Raw genomic sequence first — 25,184 nt, forward strand, 5'->3', positions numbered from 1 at the left:
TGATTAGCGCCATCATTGAATGAACATTCAAAAGAGATAGAGTCGTTATTGTATTTCGCATAAATTAATCAAACAAGACATGGCATCGCTCGAATGAATATCCGTGCGTCAATGGCAGTTAAATAATTTAATAACCGGGTCCGGTGCGGGAGTAAGGGAGGGCGGGTGCAACGGGGAGTTCGTATTCGTGGACGGGAGCAACTGGGAGCTCGTATTCATGAACGGGAGCAACTGGGAGCTCGTAGACGTGGACGGGAGCGACGGGCAAGTGGTCACCCTTGGGCTGGAATCCAGCATCATCAGCGGTCCAGGTCAAAGTGAATTTCTCGCCTTCAGGAGAAACCCAGTAAGAGGATCCCTTGTTGGTGTTGCCCATAACGTCCTCGTAGGTGGCCTTTCCGTAAGAATCGTAGGTGACTCCTTGCATCTTCTTCTGGGCCTGGGACTCTTCACGGGTGGTGTAATCAGACTGGGCGTAGCTATAACATTACGAATGCGGTTTAGTCGATTGTATTGTTTAATCTGAAAGTATAAATACTCACTTCCATTGGCTGCTGCCATCGAGGTTGCGCTCATCGGACTGTCCGGTGACGACGATCTCTGGGTATTTGTAGTCCTTTTCGTACTTTTTCTCGTACGTCGGGTAGCTGGAAGGAGCTGCGCAAGCAGCGGCGACGAGGATAGCGACGATGAACTATATCAGATCGAATGCAAAAAAGTTATTAAATCAGAAATTGAAAATATTAGGTTGAAACTGTTCAATTTGTTTACCAGCTTCATGTTGGATTGTTTGATTTGTTGAACGAATGATAGGCAGAATAGCCCATCATGTCTTATATACCTACAAATCTAATCGGTGAAGGGGCTACCACTTTTTACATGACCCAATTTTTTCCAGCGGGAATATTCATTTTACCAATAGGAACTGTCTTGTAGAAGGCAACCGCGCCCCATTGTGACATCATTCTCATTTTAGTTTTTTTCCCCTTCATATAGTACTATAGTGCATTGACTATGTGCACCTATAGTACTAGATACACTTTGCACGTTTGAAAGTGCTATTGTGGCAAACCGGTATTTTCCACGTATTGGGCGAATGTCCCCGTACTCGATAATATTTCCTTTTTGAAACACGCATATCTAATATGGTCGAGTTTCATGAGCTTCATAGGAAAAAATGGAGACGACTAGAATATTAGATTAGATGGTCGTTGTTAAGTTAAAAGAATGTATTCTGAAACGAGTTAGACAGTTTTGTTGGATCGCCCTCTCTCCTTACCATAGTCGATTTGAACCTTGTGTCTGTTACCCAATAATTCGGAATCTCTAAAAAGAAAACACTGCCTTCGCCAAACACACACACGACGATTAGAACGGGATTAATCTACGAAAGAGACGTTGCCCCGATTTTCCCAACGTCATCAAGTTTATCTAATTTTTAAGTGTTAGGTCTCTGATATCGCGATTATTTCATTCATCTTCGTGGGTTCTCGTTGTTCACGAATAAAAGCGAAACTGTTTGGGGATTAATTTTATATTTAGATTGCCTATTACGGAGTTGCGACTGTCATTGACATTCTGCCGATGAACCTGTGGATCTTCGACCAGCCAAAAACAAATTCTAATTCGATATGTTTTGATATGTAAGCGCCCTTATCAGTGAATCATGTCTATAGCCTAGATTTGCCTCTTAACCCAGTCTGTGTTTATTATTCTGGCGACTAACATGCACGCTAAGGTTATAACCAACCAGCAGAGAAAGGGAAATAGTTCTCGATCTAAAAGCCATTTGAATGTAGTCGCCGCGAGGATCGACAACATCATACATTCTATTTTTTTTTGCCTCTTTCCGTTTGGTTGTGTGTAAATCCATCACACAACTTTAAAAGGATTTGCCATTCCGAGATAAATTTGATGGCCTATACGCAGAAGTGAAATGCTTTTAAACTTAGTTTCTTGTGAGGAATTGCTATACATCTGCGAGAGGATTTTTGCGATAGACAAGCGTGATTGAGAATTGAGAATGCTCTATGAAATTTAGGCTGCAACCTTCGGACTCATTTTGGCAGACGTGATGCAACGAACATTTCAAAAGTAACAGTTTTTATTTTGAACGTTGAACCTTGAACGCTCAGAGGCGAAAAAAATAATGGTGTAAAAAATTGAGCTAATGACGCGAGACGAAGGCTAGAAAAACAGTTTCAATTTTAAACCGGTTTCTTGATGCTCATGCAAAACGCTGTATAGATTCTATTGTCTTATGCGAGAACAATAGATACGATGTTTTTGTTTTTTTTTCTTTGGTTTTGTTTAGCAGAGATAATGAATCTTCATCAAAAAATCCATTCTGAGATAATAAGGGATTCTCTATGATTGATTACCGAGAAGATTGTAGTATGCAAATTGGGACAAAAGGATGTGACCATACCACGTTGAAAAAGCCAAGGAATTCTTTTTCCTTTCATTTATTTTTATTTATTCTTTTTTTTTCTACTACGCTTGGCAACGAGTTTATTCTTTAAGCGTGAGATGGCAGCACTTAACCAAAAAATATAAATTCTTTAAAAAAACAGTCCTGCGGCGAGCTAAAATATCAGGCGCGCATCTTAACGTTGGTAAGATTCCAATTAGAATGCTTTCATTCCTGCCAGTTGCAGCACTATGCAATACGAAACAAACCATGGCAATAAAAATTGATGATGCCATTTGAATCGACGTTAATCTTCCCGCCTCTATAATCAGACAACGTTTGATCATGTTCACGGGCTTGTCTAGCCTCGTTTAACAAAATATGCACATCTTTGGGATCGGATTTCAGACATGTAGTATCTCACATAGCCCATTAAGAAGAAATGAAACCGTCCATGATTAACCGATTAGATGCGGTTACGTGTCATGCAGGATAGCAGTTCACACAACTACGGAAAGCCATGCGACCCACCATTTATTTCGATAACTTTAAAGAGATCCTGCTCTGTTGTCTAGTGATAATCTACCTTCCAGTAATTACACAACAAGCTGAATTCTTTTTCTGAATTCAGTTTCCTTGACAACGTGGAAAGGCCATGGCATTTCATGTCCATTGCATCACACAAAAAAAACCTACCCATCCCCAATGATGGGCAATGAATTTCCGCTTAAGATTTCCATCAGACTCAGAAAAATGCACTTTATTGCTAAATTTTGTTTCAAAAGAAAACAAGTTTCTTTCCCTGTAACATCTGGGCAAGAGAGGAATTTTAGTCCGTGTTGTTTTATTAGTCAAGTCGATTATGAAGCCTTCAACTGTTGCGTCCGTCAACATTGACGTGAAGCGATAATCGATGATTGACATGAATATGACAACTGAAATACCTCACCAAAGAAGGCACTTTATAGTGCCGCCTTAGATTCCAGATTCCAATTTGATTGTCTAATTTCCCAGTCACTTTACGACCTTCAATTGACGCCATCCATTTTTGAGAAAGGGAAGCAACCGCTATAATGCAGAAACGTGAACATCAAAGAGGATCTCACGAGTTTACCAAGGACGCGCTCTACTATAGAGAAACAACAGCCACTTTCAATTTCAGCTGAAAAAAAAAACAAACGGGCGCGATTCCTTCTCTACGTGCATCGCATTCCTCCTACACCTGTACTTACCTTCGTCTGCCTTATAGTGAAGGGATAGATTGGTTCGCGTGACGTGCACTCTTTCGACCTTGCCTCATCCCCCTAAAAAGGTTGAATTGATGCAACGTTCACCTCATGCCTAATCTATCGTGTCATTCGTCGGAGCGACGAGCTCCGTCATTACACGAAACAAGCTGGCTGTTGCATATCTGCTCCATTAGATAATATTTGAACCGAGTTAAATTAATAGGAGCGTGATGCGTCGTTCGACACGAACGTCCTGGATTTCTAGTCCAATTCGGCACATTGAGGCCATCGCTTAATGGTACGGACTCATTACCGATGGCCGTTTAGAGCTCGCGTTTACAAGCAATGTCTGCTAGAACGAATGACGCACGTGGACGCCTATTTAGATCAGAAAGAAAACGCGGGCGAGATTTCCATAAAGATCAAGTGCTAAACACAAGTTTTAGAGATTTTTTCTGTTCAGTTGATTCAGGTGAGGTGCTAGCCATATTTAGATGCTCTTTGCATTCGCTCATTTATTCAAATAAAACACAGTTTCACAATGACGAGCAAATATTTTGAGCTGACGCTGCTTCATTATGGATCACGTTCTAACCGATTAAATCAACACCCCATCACCCGCACCATTGAGGAGCTTTCACAATCGATTTTTGTTTTCTTCTTTAGAGAACAGTTCCAACAATGCTGACCATAGCTTGAATGACCGGAAATTGCGAGTGAAAGTTATGGCTGTAAACATTGGAGCCAATAAATGGTCATAAATTCAAATTTTCGCGTCACAGAATCATATAGAAAAGAGGAGTATTCACTCGCATTTAAGTCACGACGAAAAGTAGATCCCTGCCAACGTGAATTGAGAGCTGCTCTCAAACTAGAGAAAGCTCTTTTCTCCGTATATGCAAATAAGGTCTGCAAATAATGTCATCGTACCCAACGGAAATCTCGCGATGGTACGACATGATTTTGATTCGAGTGGCAGACCATTATGTTCGTTGTGATGTGACTTTCTTCCAACAAACGAGACAATAGGGGAACATTCTTTTGTGTGTCACATGCCCTCTTGTATATCGCCACTTCTACGTGTCATCAAGTTGTCAACTTCAACAGATAAGACGCACGATATTTTAAAAACATTACCAGTTTTGGTTTACATGACAATCGAAACCAACCAGACCGGAGAAAAAGTGCATTTTCATTAGATAAATTCAAATCTAAAGTGTTTAAATTGCCTTTAAAGTTCGTCGACACATGTCGAAATAGCGTATAAATATATACGAAATGCATATACGATTAGCCGACTGGATATTCGTGTGTGCAAGGATGATGATATGCTGCAACCCGCAGAGAGTTAACGGTAAAGGATGTCATAAATTTCCATTCCAAAAAGAAGAAAATTTCGACAACTGCCTGCTGCTGTTGCCTCAGAACGTGGCGTGGCTCTTTGCTCATCGGAAAATTGATCCTAACGCCTCTTTTCAACGTTGGTCACACAGCCCTCATTAAGGCTTATGTAGACTTGACACCTTCTCTTGGCCTACATCGAATGAAAGCCGATCATTATTCTATATAATAAGGTGAATTGCATGCACACACGGCCAAAGAAAGAACCTTATTTAGCCCTCCATACGCTCTAGCTACTCGGTGATGGGATTTGTCGCGTTCCAGATATGTTTTTGTCTGTTTTTCTCACTCTCTCCATCGTCAATTTATACACACAACATGCATCAAACCCTGCAGGGCAAAGATGGTCTATACTTAACGTGTACCTATTTCACACACAGAGGACAAGGACGTTTTCTAAAAGAAAAAAAAAAAACCTGTGCTAAATGTCTTTGAATTTCTCCGAATTTTTCAAACAGCTATATTAAATATGCACACACACAGAAAATGTTTTTAATGTGTGTTTTGTAACGTGAGGTATATATGCTGCCCCCAACGTATATAGCATAACCAGCCTACATATGTGACTATACATACACAACTCGGACAAGCCCGTTGTTGTTGTGTGTTCAACATAGAAGGGGAATCCATCGAGGCTCTGGAGGAGGTCGCAGGATGGTGGAAAAAGGACGCACAGGTGTGGGTTGTGTCAAGGTCTCAGCATCAGCCGTACCTCTTTTTTATTTTTCATTCTCTCTTTTTCCAAGTATGAGGAGAGAGAGAGAGTCATCGCCAAAACGAAAAGAAATGAAGAAAACGACCGGTCTGAGAGCCTTAACATTTAAAAAATTGTTGATGAGGACTTGACTATGGATCGTCTTCATCGATGCAACTTTCGTCTTCTCTCTCTTTCCGATAGCTGATTGAACGTTATTGCGTAACGCACGGCGCGTGAAAGGTTTTTATTTTTATTATCGCATGGAGGCTGACCCTTTCTAAGACGCAAACATCACCTGTTTCTCTTTTATCACAATGGGTTGTATCTATTATTGTGTATTTATTATTATTATTATAATTTTTTTTTCTCCAAATGGCGAGAAAAAGCAGCGGGAGAGAACTAGCCAGTTTACGTTGCAATAGATGCCGTATATACAATCTAACACCACGCGCATCTCAATACGGTGTTTCTTATTTGATATAGAGAACTGCTTCTCTTCCTTTTTACGAGGCATCTTTTGGACATTCATCGCAGCTGAGAATATTCTGATAATATGCTGTTCATTGTAAGAGATAACAATGGCCATGTTTAGAGAGATTGAATCGTTCACTTTCGTTTTCCGTTGGATTTTTCTTCTTCCAAGAAGAACTCTATCGTGATGGAATGGGTGTTTTTGTTATTTTGCTGCTGTCGTTTAAACGATCCGCCCGTTTAACATTCAGCAGAGCTACCGTAATTATTTCAGCCGTGAAATCTGTTCTTTTTTTTTTGGGTGGGGGGGGACTACACCCAAAATGCCAACTGGTCGTTGTGGGTGCACTATTCACGCTCGGTTTGATGTAAAAAAAAACCATTGAGGCCGGGTTATATGCTGAAACGATAAGCGCTCGCGAGTTGGCCCAGTCGTTTTGGTCAAAAAGAAAATGATGAGTTCTCTCCCATGCAGCAAAAAACCTGAAATATAATAAGAGACGTGACCAACTCGTTATTTTCAAAATGACCGTAAATCTGGGCACGCTGTGTGCCAGAAACCAACCCATCGTTATAATGAAGCAACAACAACAACAAAGCGAAAACACATTTGTGCTTGTCTATATATCTCACTCCCGATCCGAAGTTGCTGTTGTGTACATATAGTTTTATTACGTAGACGTCTATCACGATAGAGAAGCTAAAAATAAATCGTCTTTTTTTTGCTTTAAAAAAACAAAAAAATGCATATTGACTTTTGAAGGGAATACATAAGGAAAAGGATTTGAAACTTTCGCCGAGATTTCACCATCAGTTGGGCGGCCTCAGTTGGCAGTTCGTGGGCAACAACGGGAAAATTTGAATTTGCGTAATGCGCTCAGTTGGTATATTGTTGTAGCGCGTTATGTTTAACATTGTTGACGTCAGTTTTCACGTTGAAAAAAAACGCGATGCTCATCGGGTCTGCTGTCCATATATGCAAACGATCAACCCGAAAAAACAAAAAACAAAAAATGGTCTCTTGTGCTAATAGTTGAGTGTAGGGGGCAACTGCGGTCTCGGTTTCCTCAGTTAAAAACAGAAGCGGCGGTGGTGCTCGAGCCAGTTATTACAACAACGAAAACAAAATGCCGCACGGTAAATAGCGCAGAGGGGAGCGCATTACTCACGTCAAAGGTCGGGACGCGCTTGCTCCCGCTTTTTCTTCAGTTAAAAAAAAATAAATGTCTATACAGAGACTCTTTATAAGCTCATTTCCTCTAGGACATTAGTTTTCTCTTTTTCCCTCAATTCGCTCGATAAGTTTTTTTTGTTTTGTTTTTTGGCTTTAAGTAATTGCTTCATGTTACATTTGCTCGTGGGGACTTTTATCGCTTGTCGTAACAACGGATGAACGGAAGAAGAAATGAGTGGACAACAAGCGAAATAAACTGGCCGCATATACACGATTTAAAACTGACGAAACTATGACGAAATAAGAAAAGAACAAGAAAGAAAAAAAAGAAGGATTTTCATGGTTGTCTCAGCAGGTGTCTGAGCATGTAGAGTAAAAGACTAGCCACGTAACCGCAATCGAGTCTCTATACGTTGAAACAAAAAAGATGCACAGCAAAGGGAGGCCCGACATTGGTATGTATAATATATAACGAATACAAGGACTCCCGATCGCTTCCCTTTTCGACAATCAGAAACTTATAATAGACCTCATTTCTGCTGTCTTGCGGCAGGGTTGAAATCGAAAGCCATCGCGTGTATGAAAACGAAAAAGGTCGGCTTTGTTTTGGCTTCGTTTTTCGTACAGGCCATTTGAAAATGACCGTGATTTTCGCATTGTTGTTTTCGCTTGTCTCTCTCCCATTCTTCTATTTTTTATGGCTGTGGCTCATCCTCAAAGACTAGAGAGGGTATACACACGCAGAGACACAGCTGGATGATGGCGCTGGGAATTGGAAAGTGTTTTGAACGTATTTTTTAAGGTCCCTGCCGTTGCGCAAAACGAACGCACAGAAACAATCAAACGAATAGAAAAATAAAAGAAGAATCCTCTCACTTTTATTTTCCTTGTTTATTTGTTTTGCTTTGGGCTTGAGGCTCACGACCGGTCCAGAGAGGAAACAAGCAAAAGATCTTTGAAAATCAAAGCCAACGAATTATGGACAGACACACACACACATGGAGTGAGAGACGCCATCATCATATTTGGCAGGGCAGAGGGCCTTTCACTTTCTTTTTACCATCAGCCTATGTGGTGTATACTTACCAACAAAAGTCCGCCATGCGCAGTTCTGCAACAACAATAGCAAGAGCATGAATAATATATTTTTCAAGCATCCTCCGTCGTATCTCATCGCTGTCTCATTTTCTTCTTTCTTTTCGCATTCCGACTCGAGCTGCCTATTAATTCCGCGAGCTTTCAACAACAACACTTTAGAAGACATACAAGGAAATTTATTTTCAATCGTTTTCTACATTTGTTTCTCTCTTTGTCTCCTTCTTTCGCCGATTAGCTCAACGAATTTCTAGGGCAGTAGCAAGTGGAGCTTTGCGGTTGTTCATATGGCACTTGACATGTGTCCATGACCAACATGTGGTATATATCTAACAATTTGCCTTGATAGACTTGAACAAATAAAGAGAACACAATCAAATGAAAAGTATAAGGAAACAATGCGAAACAGTTCAGGACCTTGTCACTTTCACCGCAGAGTTGATGGCATTCCATAAGGAAGAACAATGTAGAATTGTACATACATTATACACGAATGACTACTGATGCCAGCACAAGAGACCAAGGATGGTCGTGAAACGTAAGCAAATCAGTGAACCCACACGAACTTTCGATGGGGACGTGGTCGCGTGTTGCATGCGACATTTTTCGGCCCATCATTTGAATACGCGTTGCGCATTTTTTTCTTTTTTCATCGAAGACCGTAATAGAAAAGAGAGATGACTTAATGAACAATAATTGACGAGGCATCATCATCAGTCGGGGGAGAAAGAAAAAAACAAAACAAAAACGGGACAACATAGAAACCAGTCCCGTTAGATTATGTATATACACGTATTATACAGTTGTGGCTTTTTTTTTTTTGAAATGATTAGCGCCGTATAGGGCGTCGAGTGGAGATGTTCGTGCCAGGGACAACCTAAAAACCTCTTGCGGTATTAAGCAGAATAGAAGATTCATCGGCTCTGCCCCCTGTAGGCATCGCATAAGAGAGAAAGGGAGAGTGGATTGTACAAAAAAAAAAATTCTTTTGTATATAAATATATATCTGTGCTTGTTGCCTTGCGAAAAGAAGCGTGGGATTCGCTGCGCGACAATGAAACTGTTCCACGATGATTAGAATAACACTGCGCTTCATCTCTCTTTTTCTCCGTTATGCGTGTCGCCAGCTTTCGTTGTATACGAAGGCAACAGTTAGACAGTTCTGATTTTTTTTTTGAAAGAAAAAAGGAGGGCTGGATGCTCCCGGCATCGCCCTATAGAAACTATAAGGTGTATTCTAAATTCCTTTTCACGCCACGGACCAATTGGTATGTAGAATCTTATTGTGCATTTCCAACTTCTTTCGGATGGTTTCTCTTTAACAAAAAAAAAAGATGAAAGTGTGTGGATATGTCAACTGTCGCACCAAAATCGTCTACCATGCGAAACAAAACAAAATCTCTGCTCTTGGATTAGAAAAAAAAATATAAAAAATAAAGAAGAAGGATAGAACTATATAGCGATTGTTTATTCGTCATGGCAACTCGGTTGAAATTGCACACGTGTTTTCGAGCGGTGGCCGCTTTTCCCTTCGTCATCTGATTATATTATTATTGCTCTGCTGTGTGTGACAGCACTAAACTTGCGCGGGATGGCTGTTTTCCGACACACGACACGGACTAGAGCGCAGCTCCTGTTTACTAATACAAACCGTCTACAAATAAAAGCTTTAGACTATTCTCTTTCGCGCGGTTTAAATTCAGACACTATACATCAAAAGCCGAAAAGGAAAGGAGAAAAATCTTTTCTCTCTGTCCCCGCCCCGTGAAAAAACAAATCGTTTTCCCTTTTGACTCTCTCCCTTTATATGTTTGATCATATTTGAATCTTCTTGATGTATACAGGCAATTTAATCTTGTTAAACGAACAACCATAGGCTATTATTTATTGCGTGTGTGTAATAGGCTCAAGGTATGCTCCTCATTGTAAGAAAATCGGGACACGTCAAATGAAACTGGACTGTGAAAATGGACGACAAAAGAAAAATGAACGAGTCGAAAATGTGTGTCTCGATCCTCAAGGCAGCAACATCATCCGTGTTTGGTCGTCAATGATGAGGCCGTCGCATCATTCCTAGCCCAAATGAAGGACGTGCAGAGTAGCCGAACCGAGCCGTTCGGTATAGCCTAATCGAACCTATTGTGCAGCAACGTGAAGGATATTCTGAACGAGATAAGGTCGGACGAGAACAACAGCCAGCCGATGGGACACTGGGACAGGGCAGAAAAGCACCCAAGAAAATCTATAATAATAGCTGAATTAAGAAGAATAAAACCACAAGGATGCGCTTATGACAGTAGATGAAATCCGCTATAACGGCTTTCCTTGGCAAACGTTGTTCTTATCTTTCTCGCCGGTCTCTTAATGCTAAAACAGTTTGGGTACAAGGCAAAACGCCAGCCAAAACAAAAAGTGAAAGTGAAAGCGCGTTGTCTTCCTTTTCTTTGAAATTTATTTATTTATTTACGTTTATGGCGTATAGACAATACGTCTGACATGGCAGCGGCCCTTTTAATTTATGCCCGTCTTCTTCACGTGATGCACTGCCCGTTCTTATTTGGCAACTGTGGTCTCCGAAAACGGTCGAAAAAGAAGACGAGCCACCAGAGCTATATTATTATGTTTTGCCATTATAGTTGATATTTCGTGCCGCTATATACCTTCTCGAGGCTGCCGCACTTTTCACCTCTAGCCAATTTATTTTTACGGAAAATGAATGGACACTCTACTAGAAAGTGAAGGACAATGAAGCGCAAGAGAGTCATCCCCCATTTTGGCGCAATTATAAATATTTTCTTGCCGAAATTCGTCAATCAATGCGTCCGCTCGTGCGCTACTGCCATCAGGTCCCGTCCGTGTCAGCCTGTTACCGTCTAACACAGCCACATCGTTAGTTAGCGAAGCAGACGAATAAGCCGACCGATCAAGAAACACAACCACTATACAAAAGAATGTTATTATTATTAGACCGCACGTCAGTGAGCTGGTTTTCTTATTCCTTTAACATTAAAAAAAAAAGAGCGTGAGTCAATTTGTTTTTTGTTTTTTTCATTTCGTAATAAGACGTTGTTTTTTGAATGGCCCAGCGTTTCTTTCTGACGGTCGACCGCGGTCGGTTGGCCGTGGCGGTTCTCACCTTTCATCCCCCCTCCTTTTTTTTCCTACTCTCCTCTCTCTGTTACTCGTTGTGAGAATCAAACCATCCATGCGCGGCTTCTTCATCCGCAAATATACCATAATAACACGGTCAGCAACGGCATATAACAAATCTTGTATTCGATTTTTCCCAAATGGATTGTTTGTTTTTTTTTTACTTATAGCTGTTGCGCTGTTATTATGTTTCTTTTTATGGAACAAATCAAAGACGTCGGAAGGGTGGAGAAAGGCCGGTATAAGGGATTCTTCGCATCGCTGAGTGACGAGCAAAATTACACGTTGGGAATTTGTGAAAGAAAAAAATCGATAATTGGATGAGTAAAAGCCAACGCCACGTTCATCGCTTTCCATCGTTTTTTTTTTTGCATCGACGTCATTAATCTTCTTTCGCCTTGTCTTCGCTTTTTAACTTGGGCTTGTACACATTTCCTCCTTCTAACATTTTCTTTGCGTTTTCCCCTTTTGTGAAACTGTCTAAGATTTATCGACGGGCCAGAGAAGAAAAGAATCTCAGGCGGACGCGTCAGACGAGAAAAAAGAACAAAAGATTCTTTTTTTTTCCCCACTTTAATTCCTTTTGGCAAAGAGGAAGGAGAAAACATTAGGTAGTACACAGAAGTCGGATAGCGCATCAACGTGAAATCGCATTTCGGGCTAATTTGTGCGATGCTCCCGCGTCATTGCCTTCCACTCTGTAGCACATCCCACCCACCGCCAGGTGAGAAATCTTTTGTTATCTGACACAGACGTTGCCCCGTGTGACCGGCATGAAAAGTGAGTAGATGCGCGTTAGAAATATGGCCGTAAAATAAACCAATCTGCCCTACACCGGTAGACACGAATTACAATCAACAACTCAAAAGAGGAATCGTTTTCTAAGAGAATTTCGTGCGATGGGTTACGGGATTCGCTAGTGATTACGTCACAGTGGGATTCAACGACATTTCCTTGGGGTTTTTTTACGTTTGCAATCAACGTTGATTTGGTAAATCGGATCAGCATTCGACACATCAGCGTTTGCGGTGATGTGGCGCAATTTTTGAATTTGGCGCTCGTTGGAACTGGCGTGGGTGCGCTGACGACGAATTTTACGTAATGAGGTCAACAAAACAAAACATTTCTCTCCTTCTCTACTTTTATTTTCTTTGAAATTCCGTAGAGAAATGCTGGCGACCTTCGGCGAGTCCTTTTAATTTCAGCTCGCGCGCGCGAAATCTTCCGTTTGAAGGTTTTTCAAAAATTCAATTACCACGCAAAGAAGATCGAGTGGGCGGGCAAGTAGAAAAGAAAAAAAAAGTGAAAAGCAATCCCCCCAAAAAAGTGAAGACGAGGGCGTCAATAATCAATGATGACAATGGTCGCCTCCAGCGTCGTTTCTTCATGTCGTGAGCCGCAACAAGTTTGTGCAGTTGACACGTCATTTCGAATCGGGAATCGCATTAACCCATGATGATATACTCAACAGCGACACAACACGTTCCCAAAAAATCTGCATATACGCAGCTCATTGCGCGCAATTCAAACGAATTTAAAACATATACGGCGGGTATAGAGCGTTGCGACGAGGTGTCAAGTGACAGCCAACACGGACAAAGTGCACGACGATGTCAAGTGAATCAAACACTTAACGAACCAGTGGAAAGCGCTGGAACACCACTCCCCAAACCAAACGGAAAAGAAAAAGAAATGAGGAGGGGAAAAGAGTTGGCTGTGTGTTAGCGCATCTGCATCTCTGCTTGCGTCTCCTTGTACTTTCGCCTGTTATCGAATTTGCATTCTAATCAGCCGGAGAGAGAAACAAGAGACACAAACCGAAAAGAAAGAAACAAAAAAGCGCAAAGGATTTTCCCGTTCGCTTATAGTCGTCGTTGATGGCCGTCTAGTTCCTCCTAGTCGTGAATACCTCTAGTTCGATTTCTCTAAGAAGAAAGAAAAAAAAAAAACAAAGAAAAACAGAGGCGGGACGGGAAATAACAGTCGGGGTCGGGCAAAAAGGGAAACATCTAAACCCGCGAGAGAAATGCCCCGCGTTCAGACCGAAAATGACACAAGAAGAACCGGGAAAAAGAAGGCCAACATGACAAAATGGCGAACTTGTGCTGCGTATACAGATATGCTGGCGCAGGAGGAAAAAGCATGTCACCTTATTTGGATGACGATCGTGAAATATGGTGTAACGCCAAAGTCATCACTAAGCTTTTTCATTTTTTTTTTCGTGCTGCGCTCGTTTTACACGCGTGACAGCTCACGCCCGAACAGCGTTACGTCCTGACTAAGTAATCAACTATTTTCGGAAATGAGCAATTTTTTGCTTTGGAAGTCTTCTGCTTTTTTTAAGTTGCGTATATGCACAACACTCCAGAAGCTATTGATATACGTGGAAATTTGTCATCCGTGAGTGACAATAAAACCCTGAATAGCACGCGTCTCTATAAACATATATACGTTGACTTGATTTAGATTGTGTTTGCTTAGCGGAGAAGAATGTGTCATTCAAATCGAGTCCGGACGTGTTTTTTTTGGGGCGGTTTTTTTTTCCACTCCTATTCTCAAAGAGAAAACTGTCCTTCTTTTTTTTTTGATTCGTGATTATGCAAAGAAAAGGGTAAACGTACCTGCGGGAGTGAAATCGAAGTATAGGAAAAGAAGTGACAAACGCGATATTATATTATGATAAGAAGCCTATATATATAGATTGAATTAGATGATTTATTTGGAAGTATGTACATAAGGCATTGATTAAACGATGGAATTAATTTCCGGTGATCGTAGTAATATTAAATAATAAATAAAAATTGTTCTTTCCAGCTGTGTCATCAAGACAAACAACCTCTTTTCCTGGTTTTGTGGGAACTCGTTCCTCTTCTATAAAGAAAGACCCCCCGAAAACAATTAAAAAAAAAAACAAAGAGAACGGATGACACGCGAAACAGATCCGCACACTTCCGGCTTTCATCCAATCGTTTCTCTTTCTTAGCTATATCCGACTCATCAACGATCAGGATCTTAAAAGAACGCAAGATGACAAGTCGTCCTTCTTTTTCTCTTTCAATTTGAAACACCTAAGACTATAATTAGCGATCGACTGAACAAACAAAAAATGGGATTCCTTTTTACATGGCGAAAACAAAAGAAAACGGATAATAGGATGATATAGTCTAGCCGATGATTGCCACCCTCCCCCGCTTTGGGAATGTTAAGAACGTTGCAAACAAAAAACAGTCAAGGAGAAGAAGAGTAGAGATATTATTACGCGACTCTATACGCCAATGGGAGTGACTTAATATCCAGCGCCGGAGAAAAGGGCCGCCCACGATAGACATCCCATACCTCTCTCTCTCTCTTTTTCCTTTCCTTTTTTTTTTTTTTACACGGGGAAATGCAAAAGGACATACGTCTTGTGACGTTGCCACATAACCAACTAAAATGAAAAATATATCCCTCCCCCCTTTTTTTGTACACAGCTGAGTGTTGAACCAACGCCGTCCCGCCGGTTGCGTATAAAGCTCAGTTGGTCATCAAAGACGTACGTTCACTCCATCCGAGTCTGTCGAGTGTGTTGCATCGTTCCATCCTCCCCTCCCGGTTTGCTGATTATCACAACAACTCTCTCTCTCTCTCTCTTTCACGTATTTTCATTGTCTTCGGAGACGTTTAAAGATTGGTTTCCTTTTCGTTGGAACTGAAAATATCGCCCCAAGTGCTTCTTTCTTCAGGGACGGGGGTTCCAATTTTTGTCGTGCTGATTCATTTTCGCCAATCGGAAGAACATGAAGTCGTCTTGCAGTTTAACAGTAAGTTTTCATTTGATTTTGATTTTTTTTTTAAACGGTTGTATACGTCGCCATGTTTTGCGGGACAATCACCCGCGGCTACTAAAACGAAAGGATTTTTGAATCGGTCCGCATTTTGAACGATGGCATCACCTATAACATTTCAAGTCATCGTGAATCATTTAAAGAAAACAGAGAAAGTGCTCCCCCTCCTTGTTGTCTTCGACTGCCGTGTTTTGTTTTTAATTTTTCAAAAAAAATTCGAATTTTAAAAAGAAAATGGAACACGTCTCACTTCATTGATGATATGGTATAGTATTTAGAAGAGGGTGGCTAGAAAAGATAACGGCAAATCACGAAAAGAGGAGGGTTTGGTTAAAGGTTGAGAAATAAAATAAAAAAACAAAAACAAAATGTAACCCATCCCGCAGTTGGGAAGATTTTCGGGCTGCGCAACGCCAGCAGCTAAAAGGGAGAGGTGAGTAGGCCAGGCGTGACTCTCTCTCTCTCTCTCTGTTCTTGGTGGCCGTTCGTTTGGTGTCATCATCTACTGCCGACGGAGCAACTCACGAAGTTAAACAAAACAAAACAAAAAAAAGGCGAAACTATCAAGGAGGAAAAAGCAAAAGAAGAAGAAACATGTTGGCCAACGAAAGTGACACGCAGAGCGATCTTGCCAAAGAAAGAATGGGGGGGGGCTCCCGGTATAGACGCAGAGACACACAGCCCGAGGCGAATTTACCGCTGGCACACCGGGTCTGCCCGTCTGTTAAAAGATGTATTTTGTTTGTTTTTTTATCTTCTTCTTCTTTCGGCAACGTGCCAAACGTGTGGCTTGTGCACTTTTGATGGGATGCCCTCCCCTTTTCTGCCGACCATCAACTGTTTAGAAAGTCTGAGGACGAATAGCGCTAAAAAAGACGCGCTCCCATCACGCAAAAAAAAAAAAAAGGCTCGCACACACACACACACACATAAGACACGGTTAGATGTAACCAACTTTGAGAGAAAAGAAGAGGGGGGAGGGAGGTAAGAAGAGAGTTTTAAAATTTCTCACACGCCCAGTATAAACCAGAGAGAAAAGGGAACCGGTTGTGCGGAGGAAATGTTTAGCAAATTGCGCTGATACGATGGGGATTTTTTTTTCACACACTCTACGAAAGAAATTGCTTTTTTCTTAAGAAAAAAAAAAATGACAGCCATTGTGGAACGCAATAAAACAGCGGAGAAAAGAATCTTCTTCTGCCTGGCGGCAATTGCCCAGCACTTCATTCATCATCACCTTCACTTTTCAAATGTTTTTTTTTCTTTTTCGTTCATTTTTTTATGATTCACGCCAAAACTGTGTACCTCGAGGCGCATCATCAGCACAAGGAGAAGATTTCCATAAGAATTAACGAATAGATTCGTAGATGGATGAAAGAGAAATGTGTTTTTTTGTGTGTGTGAATAGGCCAAGGACTTAATTTTTCTTTACGGTTTTTGTTTTATTTTTTAAAATCCTTGGTAAGTTGGTTGATTGCGATACAGATCCGTCTCGTTCGTCTTCGCCCCTAATTCAGCCGCAATGCGCTCGATGTTTCCTCATTCGTTCAAACAACAAATCCGCTGGGGTGCAGACACAGAAAAATGCCCTTTTTTTCCCAGCCAAAAAACCCAAAAAAGTGAAAGGTACACCACAATAACAAAACAAAAAATGCCAACGGTCTATTACCCTTTTCGGATTTGATAGCGCCCTTCCATCACCGAAAGAGGTCCCTCCATCAATCATATGCCACAACAGTGTGACATCGATTAAATGTCACCAAAACTGTGTGTTTTTTTTCAATAGCTGATGCGAATGGGCAGATCAATCCGAGAGAAACTGTTATCCACTTTCCACGAATTGAATGAAATCTGAAAGAAAGATTCAACAGGTGGCAAAGGGATGACCATTTTCGTCGCAGCTTTCCCTTTTTATCTCGTCTTCTTCATCTTGTCCCTATACTTTTCTTATCTCGCACAGACGCAAAGCAAAGAAATGTACGAGCGACATTTATTGATAATTGCTTTATATACACGTTACGAGAAGAGAAAGACGCGCCCCGTTATTCTCATCGTGGGAACTTTGACAATAATGAGATTTTGATGGCGGTTTTTGCGGGCAAAGTTAGGCAACCCACGTGGAGCGTCCGTGTCAGCGGCAGTCAAAAGAAATTTCATCAGCCCAAAATGCGTTTCGTTTCTCATCAGGTGGTTGTGCTTACCTTGTTGGCGCTGACTGTAGGCGCACGAGCCTTGTCGCTCGATGATGATTACGACGAAGAGGAGCTGCTGATTGCGGAGGCCCTTAAAGGCAGCGTCGAAGAGGTGTCGAGCAGACGACCGTCTTCGGCCAATCGTGGACAGCAGAGGCGAGTGTTTTCATCCGGAGAAGAGGAACAGCTGATCAGCATCCCGCCCGTCCTTGTCACCAACTGGGGACTGGCTCTGGTCGATGGGGCCGAGATAAAAAAGGTGTTGGACGAGGAGAACGATATCGGCATCTCGTTCGAGGAACTCAGCCAATTCCAACTGGAATTCGGCAAGAGGACGGACAACACCAAGAAGCGCAAGGGCAATCTATTCAACCCGCCTGGATCGCAGGTGAAACTGAGCAATTCCAACGATCAAATCAACACCATCATCCGTACCAAAGCCAAGGCTAAATTGAACATCACCGCTGCTGCCTTGGATGAGACGGAAGGCATCCGCCAGCCGCAATTCTTACGCAAAATCACCGACAGTGCCAAGAGCACCGGAGTCAATGAATTAAAGGCCATCGAAGTTGAGAGCATCAAACCGACCGTCACTGTCAAGCCGGCCGTTTCCGGCGAGTTGTCCAAGTTCCTGGACCTGGAACAATCAACAACAACCACCGCAACTACCACAACAACGGAAAATCCATCGACTTTGTTCCCAACTTTCCCTCGCAATCGAGTCAGAACAACAACAACATCAATTGCTCCGACGACCGTTGAAGCTGTGACGGATGTTCCAGTCGAGCAAGTGGCAGCCAGTACAACAACCGAGGCCGCACCAATTACCACAGTTGCATCCACCACGTTCGAACCTGTGACATCAACGACTCGGCTCCCACCACGCAGCAGCACGCCGATGAATCCATCGATTTTCGCACGCAGTTCTTTCTCACCGATCACGTTCTCTTTGACGACCGAAAGGCCTTCTGTCCCGTTGACGACTGTCGATTCGACCCTAACGGAGGGATCTGTTACAACCACATCGATCCCCACGACCACTAACGAAGATGACGAAATCACTGAAGATGACATCGAAGATCCTGAGACGATTTCAGAAGCTGCCATCGTCAATAGTTTCGAATCGAGCAGAGAGGGCAGCACGGGTCGTGTCAAGGAAACTGGATCCCGATTGTTCGGTTCGGGACGTATCAGATCCACCACCACCGCAGCAACAACAACAACAGTCCAGTCATCGGAAGATCCGGTTGTGACCGTCCAATCGGAAGTGACAACGGCCGAGACGAAGACGGAAGAAAGTGCAGCCATCACGACGACGGAGACATTGACAACATCTACGGAATCATCGTCAACAGCTTCGGTTCTTGTTACGGACCCTACCGTTGATCTTTCCAAACCGTTTACGTTCACCATCGTCACGCCGGAGAAGACGACCGTCACAATCACGAGGACACCCCCGCCATCATCTTCGTTGAAGACGACCCCAACTGTCACGGCCGAGGCGTTTGCTGCAGCTGTTTCGGCTTCGATCAACGGGGCAACATCGACGACCGCAACGCCTCCTGTCGTTAGAACAGCTCCGATTAACAGTCGGAGCAGAGTGAGGCCAGTGACTGGCAATCGAGCTGATCAAATTATTCGCACCATCGGCAATGTCTTCGGGACCAACAACAACAACAACAACGCCGCAGGAACGAATACCAACTCTTCGTCTAGACGTACGAGACCCATCAATCGCAACATATTCAACACGGTTACCGATGCGACGACAACAACCACGTCAACGGAAGCGGTAACTACATCCAGCGAGCAGCCCAACATTCAGACCGCTTCCAATGTTGTTGCTGAATCAACAACAATTGCACCGGTCGACGAGGTTGCAACAGAGAATCAAGTGTCGTCGACCCCATCGATCGCAGTGTCTTTTATCCGACGAAGACCAACAACAACAACAGAAGCCTCAACAACAACGGAAAGCTCAACAACCGTAACAACAACAACAGAGGCAGAGAAAGAAAACAAGTCGGATGAAGCCCTTGGTATCGACGCAGAGGCGATCGTCAACAAACGAGTTCGACCCATCAACCGCAACATTTTCAACAGAGTTACAAACCCAACAACAACAACAACAACAGCAACTGTTCAGATTGATGAGACGACCGTAGAATTAGTCACCGAAGCTCAGACGTCCAGCCCAACAACATCAGCAGCGCCAAGGGCTGGACCCCAGGCTGTTAGATCAACGACTCGATCGATTTTCGATTCGTTTTTTACGACGACAACCGAACCGACCGAATCTACCAGCGCCACGACGGTTGAATCCGAAGTGAAACCAAGCGAGGCCACAACTGCCGTGATTACATCTACGACCACAACCGAGTCGCCGACCACGATTACTAGCACAACAGAAGCATCAACGACATCGACTACAACAGCCGAACCAACTTCTACACGTCGTGGAGGTAATCGGAGAATCGGAGGACGTAGGCCTTCGCCTGCTGTCGCGACATCGACAACTGCTGCATCCGTTGCGACCGATGATATACCCGTAGCAGCCGTTCAAGGAGGAGGACAATCATTCGGCGGCCGACGTCCTGGAGCTATTCGCAGGAGACCGACGTCAACAACGGCCCGATCTGTAGAAGACAGTCCAGTAGAAAATCAGGTGTCTATTTCAACCCCGACGGTGGTAGTTTCTCTGCCCAATAACCGAAGAAGGCTATCAACAACAACAACAACAACTGAAAGCCCAACCACGGTGAAGGTCGACCCGACCACCACCATCGCTCCGGTTCTGCTGGAGGAATCCGTCACTACCCCAATCCCACAAGAAGTGAACGTCGAAACAACTCAGGTGACTGAGCCCGTTGTCGTCTCGACAACAACCACAACAACCACAGTTGAGCCTTCTACGACCACCAGCCAAGCGGCTGTTGCAACCGAAAGCTCTTCCATCAGCACAGCGGGCGGTCAAGAAGACAACGTGACAGTCGCCGATAGCCAATCAACGGAGACCCCCAAAAGTGTAGTTTCTCTTTTCGCCGGTAGGAGAAGAACAACCGCTGTTCCCAGCACGACCACGGCTGCCAATGACGCTGTTGAATTGATTACAACGACGACGACAACAACCGCAGTTCCAGCCATTGCTGTCACAGCTCGTCTGGCAATTAGACGAAGGCCGACTGTTTCAACAGCGGCCACGACGACCGCTGCTTCCATCGCCGAAGTCACCAGCGAATCGAGTTCAACTACGGTCCGCGCAAACAACAATGGCGGCGCAATTGCTTCTCTCTTTGGTGGTCGAAGGAGAACGACGACTGCCAGTCCGGTAGTTAACGAGGCTCCAATTCAAGCGGAGAACGCTGGAACAGGATCTGCCGCAGTGGCTAGTTTGATCAGCGCTAGACGGCCAGGGTCCGGACGGACGACTACCACGCCAACGACCACTACGACTCAGGATGTTGTCGTCGATTCGGCTGAACAACTGCTGGACGAGGAGATCGATGAGAACATCGATGTTTTCGACGATGAAGAAGTTGTTGAGGAAGAAGAGAATTTCTCAGTGGAATCGTTTGGCATTTCTTCGAATTCCTTCGGAGGTAGAAGGAGGCCCAGCAGCACGGCCGCGCCCATCTCCACGACGGGATTGACTGGACTGTTGAGCGGAAGACGGCCAGGAGGTGGCCGTAGGATCGATACGAGCGTCCCAGCTGCCCAGGCTGTTGAGGCGGTAACTCAAGCACAGACATCGACTGAAGCAGCGGCCGCTGTTGGTGGACTGGCCAGTCTTTTAGCTCGACGGCCTGCAGCTAGAACTACAACAACGACCGAAGCTGCAGTTCTAACTGAATCGAACGATGGAATAGGATCAGCTGCAGTGGCCAGCATCATTAGCGGTAGAAGGCCAGGAACGGGACGGACGACAACTGCCAGACCGACATCTGATGATCAGGCAACGTCTGGAACATCGAACGACACTCCGGTGACCAACAACGCAACGAACGGAATCGCCGGCCTCTTTGGTGGCCGAAGACCCGGTGCTGGCCGGACAACAACAGCCCGTGCCATCACCGAATCGCAAAATGGCACCGAAACAGAAGCGGCTGTTCCAGTCGCCACAGCCAACAATACCTTGGCCAGTCTCGTGAGCGGACGTCGGCCAGGAGTCCGAACTACTACGACGACAGTTGCACCTCTACTGGCAGTTGAATCAAACGATGAAGCGTCCGACGATGAAGTCCCAACGACTGTTACTACCCCGACTGAGGCGGTTGAAACTTCATCCACTCCAGGTGGACTGGCCGGCCTTTTAGCTCGTCGCCCGTCAGTCAGAACAACGACAACAACCGAAGCTCCAGTGCGAATTGAATCGAATGCTGGAACAGGATCAGCTGCAGTGGCCAGTATCATCAGTGGACGGCGACCTGGAACTCGGACAACCACTGCCCGTGCAGTGACCATTGAATCGTCCAGTCCTGCTGAAGTAGAAGAGAATCCATCGGCTTCAAATGCAACTTCATCTACTGAAGCCACTGTCGCATCCACCAATGGATTAGCCGGATTACTCGCCAGACGGCCGGCCAGACCAACTACAACGACCACGACCACAGCGCTGCCGGTCGAGGAAACGACAACTGTCCGGCTAACACCTACAAGAGCTCCAGCCAACCGCTTCCGTCCGCTTACCTTGTCCACCACACCGGAGTCTTTGTTGGAAGTCGAACTTCCGGCCCTTTCCGCCCGTACTACTCGACTCTTGAGGTGAAAAAGCAAACAATGTGTTCCGCATTTCATTCCATTTAATGAATGCAATTCCGTTTTTGTTTTTTGTTTTTTTTAATATCTAGAAATCGTACATCTAATACGCCGGAAGTGAACGGCGTTTCCATTCAAGCGCAACAAATTGGCGAGAGGATCCGATCGAGAGGCCGAAGTGCCAGTTCGGGAATTGCCAGCACGACTAGCACTTCGACTGCCAGTAGCACGACGGTCACGGACGCGACAACAACTGCAGCAACAACAGAGGTACCAATCACAACGACCACATCTGCTCCGGTGACCACCATTCAAACGGTAGCGGATGTAGTGCAGCAAGAGTCAACAACAGTTGCGCCGACGTTGATTGAAACCAGCAGCGCAGTCACTGCCGTGCCGGATGATTCTTCAATCACCCTCTTCCCGGAGGGCGCCATCGTGTTGGGTTTCTCTTCTTCGACCGAAATCAGTGAGGTCATCCAGATTGTGGGCGAACTGCCACCGCGTTCGTCACGCAACGTCAGCAATGACGGCAACAGCAATCAAACGCCGCAATGATGGTTGTGTCTGGTGGTACTGATGGTAGGACTAGTGATTTCATATTAAAGATATGTGCTAGAAAATGCAAAAAAAATATGATAGGGCGTCGAGTTGAAGAGAGGGGGGGTTCAAAAACAACAACAACAGAAATCCACAGTACCATCTGTGATGAGGATTGACGATGTAAAGCTCTAATTATTTTTAAATGACTTGTCGGCTGTATATATGGGTGTGTAATAATAAAACCTTTGCATATTCTTCAATCCTTCGATGCAAATACAACGTTCTGATGTAGAAAATAACAACAGATATAGTCTTTTTACTAACTCGATATTTCGTGTTTGTTTTTTTTTTTTACTCTGCTGATATTATAGATTCCTTTTTGGTTTATTATTTTTCTATTAAGCGCAATGATTCGACTAGCTCACATTGAACCATTGTTTGAGCGATGATGAATGAATTTTTCGTTTACTCGTTTTTTTTTCCTTTTTTCCGGCTCAAAATTTCGTGTTTTTTTTTTTCTTAACCGGTACAGTATTTTATTATTTCTAAATGGTATATTAGTACATTGTATTCAAACATTATGCAGAAATGGAAAAGAAAAATGTATAAAATATACGAGCGTGAATTGCTATTAAACTCTACTCTATAATATACCAATGTGACCTTATTTGCTATGAGGCATATAATCGTGTCGCAATCGCGTTCAAGGACACAGTGTGAGAAACACTATAGCAATCATCGAACACGTAAATATTGCTGTTTAAAAATGTTGCATCAAATGTGTTTCTCATCCCCGCCAGAGATTCACACGGGAGGTGATGGTCGTTATAACATCTTAGATAGGCGAGAAGAATACGTCGTTAAAAGCAACATCACGCAGAGAGATGACCGCTTTTTACTATTATTCTTGATGTGAATGTAATATTTTTCTGGATCACTGGATCAACACAACCGATTTCCCACCCACCGTGGAGATCCTCCAGGCTGCGTACGGAGGAGGCCATTATTAAACAGAAGGTAAAATATGCCAATATATTTTTTCTTTAAATAGTACATAACTTTTTAAGGCTTTTCACCTATTTGTATGTACTCGAATCGAGTAGTTCATCCTTTCCCTTTTTTTTCTCTTTCAGACGCTTTCAGCTTTCCTCATTTATCGTTTTGTTCCTATGGAGGATGAATTTGGGTAAAAGACCAAACAGCCATCACGATCGTCTTAAGATCCTATAGCTGTTGAGCAGCTGATGTAACTAGCAGAGAAAGTTCTTTGTACATCTTTTTTTTTAAGGACGTGCACAAACCCACAAGCGATTTGTGGAGGGGATGAAAATAGCTGCGCACACGAACTGCCAACAACAACAACGGCCTGTGTCGTCTTCATCATTAACGCTCGAGTCACGCAGCAACGGATTCCGGCAATCTCTCTAATGATATCGAAACGTGCGCATCACCAGTACCGCAACGTCTGCTTAATGCATAATCACGATTTGTTTTCCTTTCTTTTTTATTTGTGTGTTGTATTCACACGTACATATATACAGCCTTTTCATTTTAGTATTTCGCTCTTTTTATATAGTTGTTTCTCCTGTTTCACAGTTTCTCCCCTTCAATTTCAGCGGAACACTTGAGAACACTCGGGAAAGCTTTGTGTCGTGAACGCAAACACGCGGATGCATAAACAAAATGTTTAAAGAAAAAACACTGGAAAACAAACAGTAGGTAAATATAATATGAATAACTTAATATCAAACTGTTATACGATTTCTAAATTAAACAAACAACTTGGCAGGTATAAACACATCAGGACGATATAAACAGTATAAAGCTATACAGTTAGCAATAGATAAGGAAACAACAGTTAATTGGCGCAGTCTTCAGTCAGAAGTTAAAAATTGATTGTGAACGATGAGAAGCGGATCGTGTTGAATTTTCAACGTGAACGGAAAGTATGATGGATAGTCGGGAAAAACAACAGACCTTGCCTGTATGTAATTTGTTACCAGGAACATGTTAAACTTATGCTAATCAGATACGTCGTGTCTTTTACAATGCCTTTACAATTGTACATACAGGCGGGTAATAACAAACACAATTCGAACGTGAACCGATTGGCCGACAAAGTCAGGTCACGTTTTCAGCTTCGATATGTCGGGAATTCTCATCTTCAACTTTCATTTTTATTAACGCTAACCAACTGTAAGTTTATTGTATCAATTCTTATCATTTTCAAATTTGCAATCAAG

General features: G+C 43.3%; 2 protein-coding genes across 2 annotated transcripts; one reads left to right on the forward strand and one right to left on the reverse strand.

Annotated features, from left to right (window-relative positions):
* Positions 1-37: 37 nt before the first annotated feature.
* Positions 38-920, reverse strand: LOC116915488 (cuticle protein CP14.6). Its single transcript, XM_032920645.2, has 3 exons — positions 772-920; positions 543-694; positions 38-479 (listed from the first exon to the last, which is right to left on the reverse strand). Exons 1-3 carry the CDS (start codon positions 778-780, stop codon positions 128-130), a joined length of 513 nt encoding a protein of 170 aa, XP_032776536.2. The 5' UTR covers positions 781-920; the 3' UTR covers positions 38-127.
* Positions 921-15,154: 14,234 nt separating this feature from the next.
* Positions 15,155-23,584, forward strand: LOC116915339 (mucin-2). The gene is made up of 3 exons (XM_045169021.1): positions 15,155-15,427; positions 17,639-22,404; positions 22,491-23,584. Exons 1-3 carry the CDS (start codon positions 15,404-15,406, stop codon positions 22,954-22,956), a joined length of 5,256 nt encoding a protein of 1,751 aa, XP_045024956.1. The 5' UTR covers positions 15,155-15,403; the 3' UTR covers positions 22,957-23,584.
* Positions 23,585-25,184: the final 1,600 nt, after the last annotated feature.

Source organism: Daphnia magna, linkage group LG2 (assembly GCF_020631705.1).
Source record: "Daphnia magna isolate NIES linkage group LG2, ASM2063170v1.1, whole genome shotgun sequence".
NCBI lineage: Eukaryota > Metazoa > Arthropoda > Branchiopoda > Diplostraca > Daphniidae > Daphnia > Daphnia magna.

Bases quoted from the DNA above. Each gene is read 5' to 3' on its own strand.
- LOC116915488 (XM_032920645.2), bottom strand. The intron at 480-542 runs GTGAGTATTTAT...GTAATGTTATAG, and splicing joins GATGGCAGCAGCCAATGGAA to CTACGCCCAGTCTGATTACA.
- LOC116915339 (XM_045169021.1), top strand. From the start codon at position 15,404: ATGAAGTCGTCTTGCAGTTTAACA. The intron at 15,428-17,638 runs GTAAGTTTTCAT...GTTTCTCATCAG, and splicing joins AGTCGTCTTGCAGTTTAACA to GTGGTTGTGCTTACCTTGTT. The intron at 22,405-22,490 runs GTGAAAAAGCAA...TTTAATATCTAG, and splicing joins CGTACTACTCGACTCTTGAG to AAATCGTACATCTAATACGC.